Source organism: Dipodomys spectabilis, unplaced genomic scaffold, assembly GCF_019054845.1.
Source record: "Dipodomys spectabilis isolate Male_0828 unplaced genomic scaffold, ASM1905484v1 ptg000019l, whole genome shotgun sequence".
Taxonomy (NCBI): Eukaryota; Metazoa; Chordata; class Mammalia; order Rodentia; family Heteromyidae; genus Dipodomys; species Dipodomys spectabilis.
The window spans coordinates 20,334,805-20,355,655 of NW_024870696.1; the positions used below are offsets into that span (position 1 = coordinate 20,334,805).

At 42.3% G+C, this 20,851-nt stretch overlaps 1 protein-coding gene across 1 annotated transcript in view; it reads right to left on the minus strand.

Annotated features, from left to right (window-relative positions):
• Positions 1–18,624, minus strand: part of Ccdc192 (coiled-coil domain containing 192) — a 137,506-nt gene extending 118,882 nt beyond the window's left edge. Inside the window, exons 1-2 of the mRNA XM_042674650.1 lie at positions 18,541–18,624; positions 18,082–18,189 (exon numbers count right to left, since the gene is read on the minus strand). Coding sequence (XP_042530584.1) covers positions 18,082–18,189; positions 18,541–18,603 — 171 coding nt within the window. The 5' untranslated portion in view covers positions 18,604–18,624. The remainder of the gene's footprint in view (positions 1–18,081; positions 18,190–18,540) is intronic.
• Positions 18,625–20,851: the final 2,227 nt, after the last annotated feature.

Genomic DNA, 20,851 nt, shown 5'->3' on the forward strand with positions numbered 1-20,851 from the left:
CAGAGTTCAGGCCCCACGACCAACAAAAAAAAATTTAAATAAAAAAAATTTGCAACATGGGTGTTCCACGTTCATAATCAACCCAAAGGCTCCTTCCTTCCTCCTTTCCTCCCTCCCTTCCTCCCTCCCTCCCTTCCTCCCTCCCTCTCTTCCTCCCTTCCTCCCTTCCTTCCTTCCTCCCTCCCTCCCTTCCTCCCTTCCTTCCTTTCCTCCTTCTCCTTCTTCTTCTCCTTCTTCCTTTCTTTCTTTCTTCCTTTCTATCTTCTTTTGAGTGTGTGATCTTGGGGTCTTGAACTTGGGATCTGGGTACTTTCCCCGAGATCTTTTGTTCAAGGCTAGTGTTCTAATCCTTGAGCTCTACCACAGATCCACTTCCACATTTTTGTGGTTAATTGGAGATAAGAGTTTCAGGGATATTTGCTGCCCGGGCTGGCTTTGCACTATGATCATCAGATCTCATCCTCCAGAGTAGCTAGAATTACAGGCATAAGCCACTGGCGCCTAGTTTTCTTTTTTGTATTTTTATTTTTTAGTATAAATTATGCACAGGAGTTCTACCATGACATTTCACACATGCATGTCATGCAGTCAGATTAACCTCTTATTCTTTCTCTACCCCCCCTCTGTTCTGCTGTTAAATAGCTATCAATGAGTTTCCTTATGCCATCTTCATACAGGCACAGCCGTTTTGATAGTATTCATCCTCCATCACTCTCGTAACTTTTTCTTCACTTATTCCCCCAAACAGCCCTAGAATTACAATATGTATATACCTATGTATATCTTTTAGGTCTATATTTTACAAATGAAGAAAATATGAGATATTTGGTTTTTTGATCCTGACTTAACTTGTTCAACATGTTGATCCCCAGTTCCATCCAGTTGTTTTTTTTTTTGCAACTAGAAATTTCATTTTTCTTTAAAGTTCATGAATATTCTGTGACATACATGTCAGGTTTTCTTTATCCATGACTTTGGCCATTGTGAACAGAGCTGCAATAAATATGGGTACGCACTCTCCTGTATACTGATTTGCACTCTTTCAGAGGGATATAGTAGGGTCATAAGGTAGGTCTGTTTTTAGCCTCTGAGGAACCTCCATGCTGATTTCCATAGTGCTTGCATGAGTTTATCTTTCCACCAACAGTGTAGGAGAGACTTCTATCTTCTATGTCCTCACTAGGATTTATTGTTATTTGTTTTCTGACTGGGTGAGTGGAATCCTGGTGTAGTTTTGATTTGCATTTCCTTATGACATGTATGTTTACCATTCCTTCATGCATCTGTTAGCCATTTGCATTTCTTCTTCTGAGAAGTATCTGATCATTGCCTTTCTATTAATTGAGTTATATGTAATTTTGCTGTGTAATTTTTTAATTCTTTGTATACTCTAGATATTTATCAGTCTTTTATCTGTTGAATAGCTTGTGAGGATTTTCTCCCATTCTGTATGTTGCTTCTGGGTTCTAGTTATTTCTTTCACTATGCACAACCTTTTTATTTGAATGTTATCCCACTTTTTTTCTCTAATTTTTGGGGCAAGTGCAGTCCTATTCAGAAAATAGTTACTTATGCCTCTGTTTTCTAGAGTTGTCCTTATTTTTTCTTGTAGGAGTCCCCAAGACTCAATCTTTTCATTAAGATCTGAGATATTTAGAGTTGAATTTTGTATAGAGTCAGAGACGGGAGTTTAATGTTTTGTATTTTATTTCTGAGAAAAGATCTTGCCACCTGTTAACCCAGCCTGACCTCAGATTCATGATCTGCCTCTCTCTGCTTCTCAAGGAACTGGGATGATAGTCATGAGCCATGATGCCCAGTGTATAATATACATGTTCATATTCAATTTCATTTATCTACTCACATTATCTGTGCTCCTGCTCTTTGCTTTCCTCCACAACCTACACACATACACACAAACAAGTGATAATGCAAGATAGATTTTTTTTTCCAGTGCTACTCAAAGGCTACTGAAATATTAACAAAGCCTCACCAAGGCTTGTAGAGGTCATGTCACAGAGGAAGGAGGGACTTAAAAACAAAAGGCTTGCTTGTGCTAGAGACTTTGCAAGATGATTTGGACAAGTATTATATAAACAGAAGCAAACACATTAAACATTTACCTTACCTACCAGTGGAAGGGGCAAGAGTTCCTATTTAGTTCATCAAACTTACTTGGTCACATTTCAATTTTAAAAACAAATGCCTCATTCTACTTCTATCCTACACAAGACAGATTTTGACATTTATTAATCTTTTCCCTTGAACAGATTCTTTCTAGCCACCTCCAAGGGACTATAATTGAGAGTAGAGAGACTCCCTGTATAAAGCTGCTGGAGAGATCCTACCAGCTGAAAGACGTAAGAAATAGGAATTTGTTGGCTGGCCATTTCTGGGAGCTGTGGGCTTGGTTTCTCTCGAGGTTGTGAGGAAGAATTAATGCCACGTCTATTTTCAAACTTCTGGTGGTTTGCCGACAATCTCTGGACTCTACCTTCATCTTTGCATGACTGTCTTCCTATCCCTGACTGGTGTTTGAACTCAGGGCCTTGAACTTACTTGGTTGGCATTCTACCAATTGGGACATGACTCTGGCTCTGATTTTTGTTGGTGGTGGTGGTAGTGGTCCTGGGGCCTGAACTCTGGGCCTGGGCGCTGTCCCTCAGGTCTTCAGCTCAAGGCTAGTGCGCTACCACTTGAGCCACAGTGCCACTTCCAACTTTGTCTGCTTATATGGTGCTGAGGAATCGAACCCAGGGCCTCATGCATGCAAGGCAAACACTCTACCACTGAGCCACCTTCCCAGCCTGGCTCTGTTTTTCTTAGTTACAGAGATGAAGTCTAACAATCTTTTCTCCTTAAGCTGGCTTTGAACAATGATTCTCCAGATCTCAGCCTCCTGAGTACTAAGATTACAGGCATGAACAACTAGTGCCCAGTCAAATTTCCACCTTTTGTAAAGACACCAATCTCCTTTAATTAGGAGACCACTTACTACTGTATGGCCACATACTAACTAATTATATCTGCAATGCCCTTACTTAAAGTCTTGTTCTCTGCTCCTGGGATAGAATGGCAAGAAATGCATTTTATGAGGCTGCAATTCAATCCACAATACCCTTCAATTCTTTTGAAAAAAAAAGCCCTGAATAATAAAAGAATATTTAACCCTGAGTAGAAGCAGACATATTTAACCTCAGGTCCACAAGTAATTGAAATATAAAGTTATACATCTGTGCATAGATTCCTAAATTTTCTACGATTTTTTTAAAAAAGTTATGAATAGATAAGAATATTAGAGAGAAGTGAAAAGACATAGTAAAAGTTCAGGCAGTCAATCACTGACTTGGAGCTAAATAAAGGTTAATGCTTGTATGTGAAAGGTTCTGAGAAACTGAAGTCAATGTAATGATGGACATAAAGTAATTCTAGAAAAACAAAGCTACTATTTCCAGGAACAATAAAAATAGCTCATAATACACAAACAAGTTTACCAGAAGTATCCATTTTATCTTAACTCAGAGCCCCTAACCCTAGGCAAATGCTCATTCTTGAGGACACCCCATACACACACACACACACACACACACACACACACACACACACACACACACACACACACACACACAGATTTTCACCCATCCAGGGGACTACGATGTCCTCAGAACACTGGAGAAGCTGCCCTGGTTCTTACTTTGACCATCATCCAGCCACCCCTTGTCCCCAAGTACAGAACCCAAGCCGTCTCTGAAGTTTCCATGCAGGGACTGGGGATTCACTTCTAGGATACGGCCACCTGCTCGGCTTGGCACATCCTCACAGCAACTTTACGGAGCACATCGTAGGCTTCCTCCGCTGGTGGGCCTCCCAGCATCCCAAGTGCATTCTGCTATCTTCCATTCTCTCTCAGACCTTGTCTTTTCTCTACATCCCTGCCAGTCTATTTGAGGAGTTTATGTTCTTGGAAACAAAAATTAGGCAACTTTAGGAGAAGTTCTCACAGGTGATGCAATAAAGAAGGCAAACTCTGTGTGTGTGTGTGTGTGTGTGTGTGTGTGCATGTGCACGCGTGTGCATTTAGACTTAGGGCCTTGGCACTATCCCCAACCATTTTTATTCATGACTAGCTCTCTACCACATACACACATAGCCAAAGCAGTAGAAGGTGGCAATCTGTAGGGTCAGAGTCTGCAGCATTTTCATTTTTTGAATACAGGACACAATAATAATAATAGTCCTAGTAAAAGTCCTAGAAGAAGAAGATAACCAATTTGGAGGAGGCAAGGAGCCACATGGGACCTGGAGAAGTCCCAGGACCTGAACGAAACATGCAGCCTAGATCACAGCTTCTCCCTGGGCCAGCCTAGGGAAGAGTTTTTATTTCTGGTGTTGTTATTTTGGTGTGTTTGTTTTAGCCAATTCCATAGTCAGGAAGGAATGGAAATCAATTTCATACCTCATTGCATATTCCCTCCAGAGTTTTTAGTATTTGCACATGCGTATTACACTGTGTAATCCATGTCCGTCTGGGTGGAAGGAACATTCCCTAGAGGTGTTTTCCCTTGACTGTGTGGATGGAACTCTATCACTGAAACCAAGACTCTGGCAGCTTCTTCTGCAAAGCTTTCTTCTCTTCCCCTACGTAATTCCAGAGGAGTGTAATTCTACCTGGATGTGAGATGAACTTAAAATAACTTTATCAGAAACAGACGTATGTCAACACAGGGGCTTTGTGAGTGAACACAGGCTTAAGGAGCTGAAGCCAGTCGTAGGGAAAAGTCAAAGCAGCCATGGGGGACTTGGATCTAAATACCAGTGGGCAGGAGATCATCACAGGAAAAAAAGTCTGACAATGTGGACAATTCTTCCAGCACTGGTGGTACTGTACCTGTGTGAATGGGGAGAATTTTCACTTCATTGGTTTTCTTCTACTTATAAAGGAATAGATCATTGGGTTCAACAATCAACTGTCCGGGCTTACCAGCAGCTGAAACTACTGCCCTCTTTAAGAGCTCTGTGTCACGCTTATTACTTGGTTTATTAAGCAAAGCTATTTTAAATATAAATATATATGTATATATATATATTAATAAGCCTAGATGAGATTTGACTCTTAGATGACACGCTGCAGGGTTACTGAATCTGCAGCTTTTAACCTTTTTCTTCTGAGGGCCTCGTATTCTTGATAATTATTGAAATCCTTAACTATTTGTAGATTTTGTCCAGCTCATGTTTGCTGAAATAGAAATTAAAATGGAAAAAAATGAGGTACTTCCATGAATCCATTTGAAACTCCCAATATGTTCCATATATGTAGTAACATAAAGTATATTTTAACTGAAGTACCAAATAAAGCATAAAAGAAAACTAAATAAAAATAGTGGTATTGCATGGTGGTTTGAAAACCTTACTTTCTTAATAAAGGACAGCAGGGTCTTTCTATCTGCTTCTGAATTTAGCGTTGTATAGTACGGGATACTCTTGTCCACCCAGAAAAGTACGATTAGCAGAAAAGAGGGGAAAAGGAGGTCATAGGAGCAGAGCAGAGAAGTTTGGGGCAGAAACAAAGAGAAAGGAATATATTAGAGTTTGTTTCTAAGGAACAAGCCATTTCTGCCTCTTAGAGACAGAAAGAAGGGATAATGAAATAGTGGAGAAACAAGTAAGCGGTCAGATAGAAAATGGTGCTCAGCTGGTCACTAGTTTGGGTAGGAAAGTTCATGAGACTCTTATCTCCAATAAACCACCAAAAAGCTGTAAGTGGAGCTGGGGCTCAAGTGGTAGAACACCAGTCTTAAGCAAAAATGCTAAAGGACAGCACCCAGGCCCTGAGTTCAAGTCTTGGTACTAGCACACACACAAAAATGATATTGTCAGATCTGTTAAGATCACATACTTGTTCTTAACAGTGAAAAGTGGCTCAGTTGGGAGTTTAAGCTGAGGAGAAATATGGGGTTGCATGGTAGTCTTTACTCTAGCTATCATATTAACGAATCCATAAAGAAGGACCAGAATGGAAGTCAAGCAGGAGAAGCTGCTCTGTCCGGACAAGAGTGAAAATGTGGATTCAGAGAAACAAGATGGCGTCGAGATGGCCAAGGACAGACATGGTTCAGTGCTCACACTAGCACAGAGTTCTGCTTTTAGCCACAGGGTGGATGGTGTCACCTCTCAATGGCCTAGGGGATGAAAGAGAAGTAGATTTGGAGACAGAAGCAGCAGATGGCTTGTCTTTTGGAGAGGCCCGGCCTCAGTTGACTGTGAGAATCGCAGTGGAGCAGCTCAGTAGGCAGTTGGAGAGTCAGGTCTTAGGGTAGGAAGAAGAGGAGGAAGACTGGCTGGTTCTCATAGCTGGGTGCCGTAAAGCCACGTCACCAAGCAAGAGCACAGAGGATGACTCAAGAGGAGCACTCGCTTGTAAAATAGCATAGACGAGGTTCCCGGGCTGTTTGGGAAATGCCCTGAGTGAAGAAGCACCGAGTGTGTCTAGCAGAATGTCTAACTCATTTTACAGGTTGTGTAATATGGTCTGGATGAATACATGAATGACAGAAGGAAAGCATATAATGGCTATGTTTGGACATGGCTAGTCTCCCACAAGTTCATATGCTCAAAGTATAGCTCCCAGTATGGTACAACTTTTAAGAGGGGGGGAGTCTGGTAGAATTTAAATATAGGGGTTATGAATGATTAGTTCTTCCTTATAGGAGGGAGTTGGATCTTCTAGGTGTGGAGAATTCACCCAGGAATAGCTTGTTATCTAGATTCTTGCCACTGAGATTCAATTTACTACTCTAAGTCCCACTTCCAGGCCAAGCAGATGCTGGCAGTTTTCTTATGAATCTCTACCACTGTGAGCTAAATAACCCTCATTTCTTTATGGAGTACCAACCTTCAGGTCTTTTGTTATAGCGGGACAAAAATCACAAAATCCATCAAGACAGACATTCACTTCCTATTTTACTTAGAAACAGAAAGAAAAATGAAAATGAATGTGGCTTCTCAGAGAAAACCTTATAAAGAAAATGTATGTGAATGCCACAGAAGAAAAGAAGATATAAACCCATCCAGAAAGATGTGAATGCCACACAAGAAAATAAGATATAAACCCACGCAGAAAGATGACAGCAGCTCTTATCACAATCTTCTAAGGAACAAGGCCATTTGTTTTTTTATATACAGGAACATTACATTAATTAGCACCAGTCAGCTATTTAAAACTGACCTCTGTTTGATCTTGACATTTACAAGCAAAAGGAAGTCTTTGGTTACATAACTAGCCGGCAGTCCAACACACCCAGCCTGCAACAACAGAGGCTTGTCATTGTGCTTAACTCAATTCAAAACACTTCTCTTCACCAGCCTGAAAATTTTCCCTTCTCGTCTCCAAATTATGCCCAATAACCCCGTAGCATGAATGAAGATAGACATCTGCTTGAATGGGAAGCTTTTCTTTCTTTCTTTTTTTTTGGGGGGGGGGGGTGGTGGGATGGGGTAATTAAAGAGGGAACTCTGGCTATAAAAGTCCATCAGAACTCTGACTAACCAAACTGCTTAATAAAGTTACTGATAAGTAAGTTTTATGATAACAAAGAACCCCATTCCAGGCCAAACAGACTGCTTGTGATTTTTATGGCATTAAAGTCGACTTCAAAATAGACCAGAAAACAAAAACTCATTCACAAAAATCTCATGATCGCAGTCTGGCATATCAAGCATAATTTCTGAGAGTTTGCAGAAATAAATACTCCTACCAAGGGCACATTATTTACTTCAAGTAAACTTGACATCAAGGAGCCCACTGTTGCATGTGAACAATAAAGAAGAGCCGGAACATTTGGGGGCCATCTCAGTAGCCATCACATCAACTTTTACCACTCAGTACATACTTCCAGTATCTAAAAATTTACCAGCCATCAATTTCCCTTCTAAAGATAATACAAGTGGACAGAGGGATGCAAGGAAGAAAATAGTGGTAACTTCCTGTAGGGATAGAGACATATAATAATTTAAGTTTTTTTTTCTTTTTCTCTCTCTTTTGTTTTTGGTCTGGGGGTCCAATCCAGGGCATGGCACTTGCTAGGTGAGCATTTTGCCCCTGAGAGACATCCCAGCCAGAATTAATAAGTTCTTAGTTATGATAGTCAAACATAACCCACTACTTCCTTGGGTTTTCTTTGCTTCTTGTCCAAGCTTTATAATCGCACACACAGATATGCCTGGAGAAGTCATTACAAGTCCCAAGAGAATGTAAACTGTCAGAATCTTCCCTGTTCTGCTACTGGGATGTTTCTTTCCACCTCGCCAGCTGTTGTTTAACTCTGTTTTGTGGCTTATGACATAGTCTTATGGCTAAAGAAGTACTATAAAGGAGAATCCTATCCCTTTTTGGAAACCCTTGGTGTCCCAAGAACCTTGAGCAATCTGAGGTATTACCTTGCCTAAGCTTTCAAAACCAATAGAGTAACGGAAAGCTGCATGGAGGTTACTCAAAGGACAAAAACTAATCATGGTCATATGATCTAGGGATACCATTCCCAGGCATATATCCAAAAGATTGTAAGTCAGGGTACTACAGAGACACCTGCACACCCATGTTTATTGCTGCATTATTCATAATAGCCAAGCTATGGTATGAGCCTACATGACCTTCCATGATGAATGGATGAAGAAGACGTGGTGTATATACATAGTGGAGTATTACTTAGCCATAAAGAAGAATAAAATTATGGTGTTTGAAAGGAAATGGATAAAGCTAGAGATCATTGTGTTAAAGTAAGTTGGGTTCAGAACAACAAGCATTGTGTGATTGTGTGTGTGTGTGTGTGTGTGTGTGTGTGTGTGTGTGTGTGTGTGTGTGTGTGTGTGTATCAGGATTTAAAGACTGGGGAATGAGGGACAGGGAAAAGGGGAAAAGAGAACGGCGGTAGGAGTCATTAGAATATAGAAGCCCACTGTGTCTGCGGATGAAGGTGGCACAAGACAACGTGCTGAAAGCTGTTGAAACAGAAATACAGAAGAGGTTACTGATTGATGGACAATATAATCACGTGAAGTATCATCCCTTGGTACAATTAATATATACTCATTTAAAAAAAAAAACACCTAAATGAGGAGGTAGCACTCAAAAAGAAAATACAAACCAAAGAAAAAAATATCCCCCCAAATCCAATAGAGCACACAACACACACACACACACACACACACACACACACACACACAGAGCTACAATGCCTACTTTCCCAAAGACCAGAGCCTAATGGCTACCCAAAGACCCAGCACTGACCCACAGCAGACACTTCTCATTGAGGCCTAGCAAAGAATTCAAGACCCCAGGGAGCCCTGTGTGCTCTCAGGCTTGTTTGTTGTCTGTGTCCTCTCACGAGAATATCAGCTCTACAAGTCCGGATCCTGCCTGCCTTGTTCTGTGCCCTGTTCCTATCTCTCAGCACAGTGCTGGATGCATGGCCGGGCCTCAGTCAATGCTTGGGAACCGAATGAGTGCACTGCTTAGGGGTTGGGGGGCAAGCAAGCAAATAAACAAAGCACAGCACCCTCTGTGATAGATAGCTTGGTCACAGTCTTGACATTGAATGGCCTTCAAAGCCATTAGGGCCTCAGACTGGGTTCTTGCAGACAGCAGCATTAGAGCTGAGAGTCAGGGCAGACCCTGGGCTTTTCCTTTCTATCTTTGTCGCTTCCTCTCAGGTTTGCTTTAATGTTCTCAGCCATTCTCACAACATGCGCTTACAGCTTTTTCTTTAAATAAAGATCACAGATTATTTGTCCCCATTCATCCCTGCCCAACTCTTGTCACTTGGCTTTCTGTCCTGGCTGAGACTGAGACTATAAACTGGACCACAGGGTTCTCAGAGCTACCTCTATCTTTCCTGCCTTAAAAGGGTCTCCAGCCGAGCAACAATGACTGGTGCCTGCAATCCTAGCTACGCTGGAGGCTGAGATATGAGGATCACACGTTGAAGCCAGCCCTGGCTGAAAAGTCCCTAAGACTCCATCTCCAACTAAACAGCAAAATAGCTGGATGGAGGTATGGCTCAAGTGGTAGAGCACCGAGACATCAAAGAAAATACCACCTCAGTCTGAGATGCTGAAACGAATGCATCTTTCTACACGAAGGACACCCAACAACACACATTTTCCAGGCACCAGTCTGATGACAGACACTTCCACACAGCAATGTCCACTAATGTTACACTGATACGGACCCTAGAAAATAATTACTTACTTAGCGCTCAGGAATAAGACAGTATAAACGTGTCAAGATGATTCCATGGTGAACTAGTTCTCTCAGGAATAGCTAGTGGGGGGAAGATGAATCTCCCCACCCCAAGGAGCATGGACGTCACTAGGATAAACTTTCTATGCAAACAAATCTGGTCAAGGGCTTGGTAAAGAGAGGCAGAGATAGCTATTCGTCCAACAAATGTCCGCTCTTACTTTCTTAATGAGAAAGAGAAACCCTCATACTTGTGCCCAGGTATGTAACTGTATTTCTCAGATCTTACGCAAATGGAAGTGGTCAGTGACCTACAGGAACTGGTTATTGAGATTTCTAAAAAATTCCTTGGCCCACCCCATCCTGCGGGAGCCTCTTCCTTCCCAGTGCTGCCTAAAACATGGGGCTGCTGGACTCTGTTGTTCTACTGAAGAGGGAAGCCATGTAGGAGAAGTCAAAGAGACCAAGTTCAAGTCTCCTGGAGCTATCCAGCTTCCCGGCATGGGCTGGCTTAGACTTGCTTTGTGTGAGGGAAAATTCAATCTGCCTTCCTTGTTGGTGGTGTCTGTTTTATATCCCCAAACAGAATCCAAAGCGATTTGCTCCTTGCTGCTGGGGAACACAGAGAAAAGGAACTTCAGCCTAAGGGTCTGGGTTAACATCTGGTGCTTCAACTAGATGAGATCTTGTTAGATATGCAAATTCTTAAACCATACACCAGATCTGGAAGAGATACAGAAAAGCAGCTTTTGTTGGGCCTACCAACTGACTAAGGAAACAGCAGAAAAGCCGGACACACCTGCCACCATTTTGTATGTGTCCCTGCTCTAGGCCATTTCTCCTGCAGTCATTTTGCAATCACCTTGGAATCTGGGAAGAACAGGACTTACCGTGGATCAATAACAGCTTTACAGGAACTGAAATTGCTCCCTAAGGATCAGTAGAGCTTCTTCAACACAGACTACCCACCAGACAAAGACAGACTTGCTTATCTTGACCAGGGGTGACCATGACCCAGCATCCCCGAAAGCTACCCAAAACAAGGACTAAAATAGCAGCTAACCAAGCCATCCTTTCCTCAGGAGCACTGAATAACCATGCACACATCTCCCCTCCTGTGTCCATTCCCTGTCTACCTAAACCTATAACCTAACATCTGTACTCCAAAGATGGCTGGTGACATGTCCATGCGCTGTCTTTCCAAAGCCACCATGTAATAAATCTCCTTTCTCTGCCCTTCATAGGCTGGAAAATGACATGTACAAATCTTGATGTTTGGGCCTAGAGTCTAAAAAGTTTGATTTTAGAGTCACTGAATCAGAAACCGCTAGGGGAGAGTCTAGAAATCTGTCTAATACACTCTTCAGGATTTCGTGTGGTAAATTCTCAGGAACATTATTTTATGATTCTTAGGAGTAGGCACTGAATTTTAAAAAAAAAGTCCACTTCTAATGTCCAATTCACTATTTACTGACCACATGGCTTGGGAACATATCAATGTCGAGTCTCCTTGTCTTCACTAGTAAATGGAGATGGTAGTAACTGCCTCTCACAGGGTTATGGCGTGGCTCAAATGCAAGGTGTACACAGCTCAGCTCAGTACCTGGAACACTGGTGCCTAAGAAATGCTAATTCCCTACTCACTGTCCAACAGTTACAATGCTGAGCCTGCTTCCAGACGTGCATTCCTGTAGGAAGCTAATGCAGCCACCACCACCCCTGCCCCATTCTTCTTCTACTTCTATTATTTTTTAAGATAAGGAAGAGCTAGGCAGGAGATCCCAGGAAAGAGAAAGAGGGAAAGGAATTTCCTTTGCAAATGTCCTAACTGGTCAAGCAAATGGGACAATAAAGATACAGGAATGCCCCATTGCCGGTTTTGTTTAGGGCCTTAGAAAATGTCGATCTTACTGGCCAAAATTATACAAATATGGGCCAACAGTAAGAAGTGAGAAAAAAATAGGTATGTTTTCCCTAAAATTAGATCCTAAATCTTAATTTAAAAAATAAGAAACAAAACTATTACGTTTGGTCCTATTGAAAGTTCTTTCTGTTCTTGGGATCATCAATCTCTGGGTTTCACCAATCCCACGATCACCTCTATGGAAGCCACAGGATTAAACGTATTTTATGCCCATCAAAGATCATCAAGAGGCCCCTTACTGTGCCATGTTTCTATCTCATTTCCATCTGGCAGAAAGGATGCTTGGGAACCAAAAGGTCAGTTTCCCACCTGGCTTCCTACCTCCAGAAATCTCTTCCCCACTAGTCCTTACAGCATAGTTCATATGCATGAGCATTTTCCTAGTTGCGCACCCATAAGTGTCCCAAATGAATCCTTTTGGCAGAGGTACGAGTGGATTCCTGTCTTGGTGGAAGAATGAGGGGAAAACACCTCTGTCCAGCTTACCAGGGAAAACCCTGAGGTGACCTGACACCAGCGCGGCTTGTCTGGGGAAAACCATAGAACCTGCAAGGACAGACACACAGAAGCCTCGTGGGGTGTTGAATGAAAAACGCGATTAAAGCGTGAACTGACATTATACCAAATGAAGAGCTGAGAATAGAAGAGAAAGCGGACTGGAAGACCCAGAGAAAGGAGCGTGACTCAGGGAGGAGGCAGGCAGGAAGGAGGCAGGCAGGAAGGGAAGCTTCACCAACAGAAAGACTTAAGACTATGAGAGTAAGGTAATAATGGCTGTCATAGGACCTGTGCCAGCTTGCCAATGTTTTGGGAGACACCAGTAAGGAAAGAAATTCCTTACACATACCTATACACATATACCATACACACATACACACACACACCACCACCACCACCATTTTTGTGGTTGAATGGATCTGTGAATAATTTCTGTGGCCCAAGACATGGAAAGGATGATACATTTCTCTTAAGACATGGATGAGAGTCAAGATAAATTGGATCCTGACTGAAGGTCCATTGAGACCCTTCAGTACAGTCCATCTGGGCTGATAGGACAAAATGTCATATACTGAGTAGAAATCTATGTCTTATGGTTCTTGTGAGTCACAACCAAGGTGCCAAAGATCTGGTGTCTAGTAAGAGCCCAGCTAGCCTGGCTCACCTTCTTTCTCTGTCCACATGTGGAAGCGGCAAAGGTGCTCTCTCAGGCCTCTGGTAAATGCACCAGCCCTCCACCCTCATGATCTCACCACCTTCCAAGCACCCTACCTTCAAATGTCTTGATATTGGAGGTTAGATTGCAAGGCATGGTTTTTGAGTTGACACCCTTTTGCAGATCATAGCATCTACCAAGGCACCGTTACCTATCTCATCAGAAGTCTGACGATTATCCCATAATAGTAGTATGTTTATCTGCTCCTCTTAGACACAACAGTAGCTAGAGGCATGGAGTGAAATGCCCAACAACCTAAGGCTTGCAAACAGAATAGTAGGGAAAAAAAAGCCTGGGTTTTCTAGCTGGGCGCAGGAAAACCAGAAGGCCTTGGTAAGTGGGGGAAACTCTGGCTCGCAGGAATGTCGCCTGCTGAACTCTGTCCTGGGGCTGTCTGCGTTCATGCTGCATTGTGAAACTCCTGGTTTGCTTGGCATTTTCTTAGAATCTGGCTCCGTAGAAAAGCCATAGGGTCAATTTACTTGTGTGGCCCTAAATGACAATCACCAGATCTTCCTACATCTATTGGTAATAGAAGCTAGCACAAAGGCATAAGCTACTTTTTATGAGCATCTCCCAAAAAAATGGTACTTTTCTTCTTTCCTTTCCTTTTGTTGTTGTTGGTGGTGGTGGTCACGGGCTTGAACTCAGAGTGTAGGCCGGTGCTGTCCCTGAGCTTTTTCCGCTCAAGGCTTGCACTCTACCACATTGAGCCACAGCTCCACTTCAGATTTTCTGGTGGTTTTATGAGAGATAAGAGTCCCACGGACTTTCCTTCCCCGGGCTAGCTTCAAACCTTGATCCTCAGATCTCAGCCTCCTCAGTAGCTAGGATTCAGGCGTGGGCCACTGGCGTCTGGCTCTCTTCACATTCTTAACACTTTTAATGTTCTTCCTCGTTGCCTATCCTTTTCTTTATCTACTACTCATTCCCAGGAATGTGGTTTTCTTCTCACTGAGTTTAACCTATAAGAAATATAATCAGAGCTGGGCGCTGGTGGCTCACGCCTGTAATCCTAGCTACTCAGGAGGCTGAGATCTGAGGATCGCGGTTCAAAGCCAGCCGGGGCAGGAGAGACCGTGAGACTCTTATCTCCAATAAACCACCAGAAAACCGGAAGTGGTGCTGTAGCTCAAGTGGTAGAGCGCTCGCCTTGAGCTGAAGAGCTGAGGGACAGCGCCCAGGCCCAGAGTTCAAGCCCCATGACCGACAAAAAAAAAAGAAATATAATCAGGTATTTTTTTTTTCACATCAATTGTGGAGACATTTGGAGTTATGATAACCCAGGACCTGAGCTGGAATCTAGTCATCCTTTCTGCTCCAGCTGAAGTGTCTAGTGATTTCGTTCACAGCCTTGACAAGTTTAAATTATATGTCTTAATTGGAAAGCATCCTGCTCTAGTGTTTCTTTTATATTGACAATAGTGACATGACTCCAGAGCAATAGAGGATAATGGATAGCCAGAGTTGACTGCTGATCTCACCTGGGGAAGGTGACCACAATCTCCTGATTTCCTTATGGTTTTTTTCTTTTCCCTCTTTTTCACGAAGAAAAAGCAGTTTAAGTAAACTGAGGCATGAGACCCACAGTTGCTTAATGTAGATGACAACAACAGGACCTGTACTTCCCATTTCAGAGTTCATTCTGTGTTCTTGAAAAAGCAAAGCCAAGAGGTAGACTTTGGAGAACGACAAACATTTCCCCTTTCTCAGAGACAAGGTCCACTGGTTGGCAACACTGTGAGCCTCCACTCCTTTGTTCCAACACCAACCTTTGACTTGTCATTTCTTCTGCCCTTTCAGCCCTGTCTGTCCACCTGGGCCAGTGTTAAGCCACAGAACAGCAACGTACATTACTTGAGTTATTGGTAAAAGCCAGCTAGCAATTCTAGCATGCTTATAACAAATCCTAAATTAATGACATATAAAGGAGTCTTAACAGATGCAGATGAAAACATTCACTCACAGAGGTGTATACACACACACACACACACACACACACACACGTACACAGAGTCATCTTTGTTAGTGATAAATATATATCTATATCTTTCTCTGCTGTTGCTTAATGGTAGAAACTGTCAAGGAAGACAGTGGCACCCAGTGGACAAATGCTTGATTGTTGGTGACAGACATCCGTTCTGTTCCATTCTGAACTGTTCTAGCTAACATTCTTACGAAAGGTCACTTGTGTGCTTTCCCTATCTGTTTTTAAAACAGAGATTTAAATTTGAAAATAGGCCACATGCTGCTGCTTATTACCCTTTTTTATCTCTTCAAGGGTAAGACTAGACTAAAAACTTGGGAAGAAAAAAAAAATCTCAGGGTTAAATCCTTTGAAACCTGGTTGATCTGTTCCAACAGTAGCAGAGGAGGCAGCCAAGTCTAACAAAATGTCCAACTTAATTAAAAATGCAATATTGAAAATGCCTGCAATACGCTTTTCAACATCATATTTTCCTTTTGCTCAAATCATTGCCAACTTCTAATTAAATTCACTCAGTTATGCAAATCTGAAACTTCCAGAATTGTATTTTAGTACATTAAGACACAAAGCCCTTAAACACAATGTTATTGTGAACTTCATGTTGAAGTCGAGAAAATATCCACTTTTAGCGATTCTGTTGTCCTTGAGCTATTTTGTGAGAGAAGACTCTGTATATCCATCTTGCTACCCAAAGGTACAAAGAAGTTGAATGAAATCCAACTTCCATTTCATATACTTAATCTGCTAAAAAAGTTGAACAAGTACATCTAATTGTCTGGGGTTGTGGAAAAGGGCCATACAGTTAAGGGTACTAAATATTAGGGGCTATTTGTATTTCATTTTTTTAAGGAATTTGACTTATTTGAATAAGAAATCATAGAAATCATTCAAGTATAAAAAAATAAACCTATGTCTCAGCATAGGGAATGCTTACTTTAGTCAGTCATGCAAAAATCCTTCCCAGATTGGAAGCTCTTAAATTCTTAGGTGTCTGTCTGTGTGTGTGTGTGTGTGTGTGTGTGTATGCATGCTTTGAAATGGTGGCTAAAGTCCATCATCACTATTTTAAATATATATTTTTATTGTAAAGATACTGTGCCGAGGGGTTACAGTTACATGAGTAAGGTAATGAGTCCATTTCCTATCGAGCATTGTTACTCCCTCCTTTGTATCGTCATTATTTTTTGTGAAATTCGTAATTCTGCCACAGATTGAGGTTTGCTTTTGTCTGGTTCAGAGAAAACAAACATAAAAATCAGTTGGCAGTCCTGAGCCATGACGCGGACCTGAGATGGAAACTTTCTTTAAAAAGCTACATACTTTTATTAATAGACAAACATCCCCTGGTGAGCCCTAGCATCAGTCACATTTAGTGACAAACAATAAACACACCCTAAAGTTAAGGACACATTTATTTATTTTTTTGTAAGTTGAAAGGAGAATGAATCTACTTCTTTGTGTCAGGCACAAAGAACAATCGGCACGTACTCCACTGCATGCAAACTGGAGCTCTTTTCTCACAATACAAACTACCTCTTTCCCCTAGTTCCTGCAGAAAAATCTTGTCAAACGCTAATGGAAAATGGTATATGATATATGCAGGGGGGGTGGGGAGGAGTCCAATGTGCAACTCCCCTGAACAATATCTCACAGCCTCACAAAATGATTACCAAGAAGCTGGAATACACACTGTTACTGGGAGGGACGTAGACCAATGGATCAAGATGCAGTGTACTTACAAACGGTGCTGACTTGAAACCCCTTTGTACTACTACTTAAAGAAAATGAAAAAATATTCTAAGGAGTGCAGACACTATTTTCTCAACAGTCTATACCAGTCCTTGGGAAATTAATCAAGCATGCTGCTATACTGAGGTCTCCTCTTTCCTGTTCTCTCCACTGACTTTCACTAACAGTGAGTGTTGGTGGCCCTGGGCCCTGGGCTGGAATCCAGCTTGGAGAAGCAGGTGTGGGGTGGGGGTAATGACATATAGTTCACTACTAATGTCATTGGGAAATGGCTCAGCTCTCCCATCTGGGCTTTTCTGCTAGCTACAGCCGCCATGTCTGAGGTCAGCGATCTGCGGCCCATGACAGGCACCGGCCACTCTGACAGTGCCCAGGCTGATGACGCAAGCCAAGCTCCACTCTGTGACCTGCCTGGCTTCCGAGAGTCTTCAGACTCCAAGAAGGAAGTGAATGTTTGAGAATCACTCTTCCAAGTAAGCTGTCTTCAGATAGCTTACCAAAATTATTCTGTGTCATCCCTATGTGTCTTGGGCTTGTTTCTTTATAAATGCTGATGCGCCTTTCTTAGGAAAACCACGCACTGTAATCAGGATTACATGGTTTGTGGTGAATGACCAAAATAATAATAATAATAATAATCAAAGAAGATGTAAATGTGGAAAAAAGTTTAAGGCTGAAAAGTTCCATATAGGCTAAAATAAGTCCTGTTAGGTTTACAAGGATGGTTATATGTGCACATATGTGTGTGCATACATGTGTGTATATGTGTGCATGCTCCTGCATGGTGTATGCTTAAGCTTGTGAGCATAACATGTATGTAAGGGAAGTGTATGTGTGTGTGTGTGTGTGTGTGTGAGTGTGTGTCCAAGTACATATGGAAGCCCCCAAGACAGAGGCTAAAATATGTCAGAGATTCACTTTCCATCCTGTGACTGAAGAACCTATATGTCCAGCCCCCGTGCAGGTTTTACCTGTTCGGTTAAAGCTTTCGCCTTTTCTTCTGCTTCCTTCAGGCAAATCTCCAAGTACTTGAGTTGGGCCGAAGTCAAAGTCATCTGCCCAGTGTCCAGCGACTCTTTCTTTAAAACAATAACCAAGCATTATTTTCAATTAGTTTCCTGAGCACATTTTGAACAACTTTATGAACTGAGGAGCGGCTTAATTCATAGGATCACATTAATCCTTCTTTTTCTAAACAGTAATAACAGAGAATTAAAACTAACCATCAATCTTAGTTGACAATTCAGTGCATTGGACTAGAAAGCTACTCTGAGTCCTTGCAGAATCTGATTCATGGGCAACTCTTGTTCACGTCACAAGTTAAGGCTCAAAGTTTCTCCCTAGTGGAAGGGGTCACCTAAATCACTGCATGGTGAACACCCACCTATCAGGAAAGACTTCTGAGAAAGACATCCCTGGGTCCCTCTTACCTTCACCCTCTTCTCAAAAGTGTTCCAAAGACAAGGCATCGCTGGGTAAGAGTCTTGGATCATTCTTCCCCAGAGATGAGCCCATGTAACTCAGATGTAACACATGTATACATACTGCCTCTCAACATTGTTCTAAGGTTGCTTTTCTTGTGCTACAAGCAGATGGTGCCACACTGGTATAGAAATCATTACGGGTTCTGTAGAGAGTCAAATCACTTCCTAACTGTTTTGTGGCTAATGTGACGACTACAGAGCAGCATGAAAACATGAAAAGGGAAAGCTCCTCTGTATTAACATTCTGACCTCACAGCCTCTCTGGGTCTGTCCTGCTTGCTTGCGAAAATTCCCCCTGTCCCAGCTGCGTGTGATGAACCCCATCAAGAAGGAACTCTGTTTCTAAAGGTCTAAGGGCTGTTCTGTTTTTCCCTTTGGTTACGCCATTAACCTTACACGTGTGCACTTCCTGGTGATACAATGGAGCCATCTGCTGGTAAGTGGGGCCGACCATAGAGAGAAAACATTCGCTCGGTTCTTAGCAATTGTTTACGGTGACTGCTGAGCTGCGGGTCTCTGCTACTTACTGGCCTCTCAAGAAAATGAACTTCCATTGGGTGAAGCCAATTTATGCTGCTCACAACTGACCTGTCCCTAAGCCAACGTCTGTCGCATCCAGGGGCAGAAGCACCCTCATAAGTTTGCCATTAGGCGCTGTTTGAAGAAAGCATGCACCTCCCGCTGCCGGTCCTTCCTTCCCACTCTGCCTGGTCAGTCTTGAGCCTCCATTACTAAACACCCCAGATTGGTCCTCTCATGGATTTCATTACCAGAAGGACAGGGATGAGGCTGGACAGGGCCAATCGGTGGGCTGCCCCAGCCTATAGCTTATTTTGTGCTTCATAGCGACTTTCCCCAGCCAGTAACCTCTTAGCATTTCTTTGATATGGTCTTAGAAAAATGCTAACCTGTCTGATTTGATAAACTTCTTAATGAACTTATCTTAATCCCTCCCCCTCCTCCCCCCAAAACGTTGCCACAGGGGTGCATCTTGGGACTGGACTGGTGATACTAGGGGCAATGTGAACCAAGGGTTCTCTCTATCCCAGGATGATGTTAGTAGTTACAAGACACTATGTTGAAAAACTTTACAATTTCGGCTGGGGGTGGGGAGGGTGGTGTAGTTGTGGAGGTGGGAGGGAAGGGATGGTAGGGGAAAAAGAGGAGGAGGCAACAATGCTTGATGGGAAATGTACTCATTTCCTTGCTCATGTAACTGTAACCCCTCTGTACAGTATTTTTACAATAAAAAAGTATTAAAATACAAAAAAAGAGTAGGTATTATGCCACTCCACATGTCTGTAATCCCAGCACTCAGGAGGTTGAAGTAGGAGGTTGAAGTAAATGCAGAGCCAACCCAGGTTTCAGAGAATGAGTTTTCCAGCCTGATCTGGACTACAGAGTGACACTTCGACTCAAAAAGGAAAATAAAAATTAAATAAAAGAGTAAGTCCACAAAACAAGCCTCAAAGCAAACATTTTGTCTATTTATACTTGGACATACTTGCATGCTACGAAACATTTGGAAAGAGGGTATTGCCAAGAGGTCAAACCATTCTCTTGGCATTAGGAATACCTAACGTTATTTTCCGGCAGACTCTGATATTTGATCTCAAGAGGCTATTGAAAAAAAACATCTGTGAACAAACTCAGCAACACATCCACTAATCCATTAATTTATGCCCTTTCCTCTAAATACCCTGAAATTCACTAGCCAAGAGCAGCCATTTCCAGGAAGATAAAGGCACTGTAAAGTCAAAGCCAGATGAAACAAGTTATTAAGCAAACCTGGGATATTTTGTACAGAAAAAACATGGGAAAATGTCAAGTGTTGCAAAACGAGGAGATACCTAAACCAGCTGTGAGGAATGCGAAGTCTAAGCCAACTGTGAGGAATGCAAAGCCTACCTTCTATCCCTTCACTCTACTACAACCTATACCTTTCATTCCTTAAAGCGGTCACACCTGCGCCCACATTTGCCTCTGCCTCCCCTGCTCCCTTAAGAGAATCCGTTTATGCACAGACAAGCACGTTGTAGGAGCAAGAACTTTCCTCCAAAGATTGAAAATAGAACTACTACATGATCCTGATATGACACTTTTGGGAACATAACCAAAGAAATGTAAATCAGCATACAACAGAGAACCCTGTGCACCTATGCTTATGGTAGCTGGATCCATAATAATCAAGATACAAATTCAACCGAAGTGCCCATCAATAGATGAAAGAATAAAGAAAATGTGAACTATTACTCAG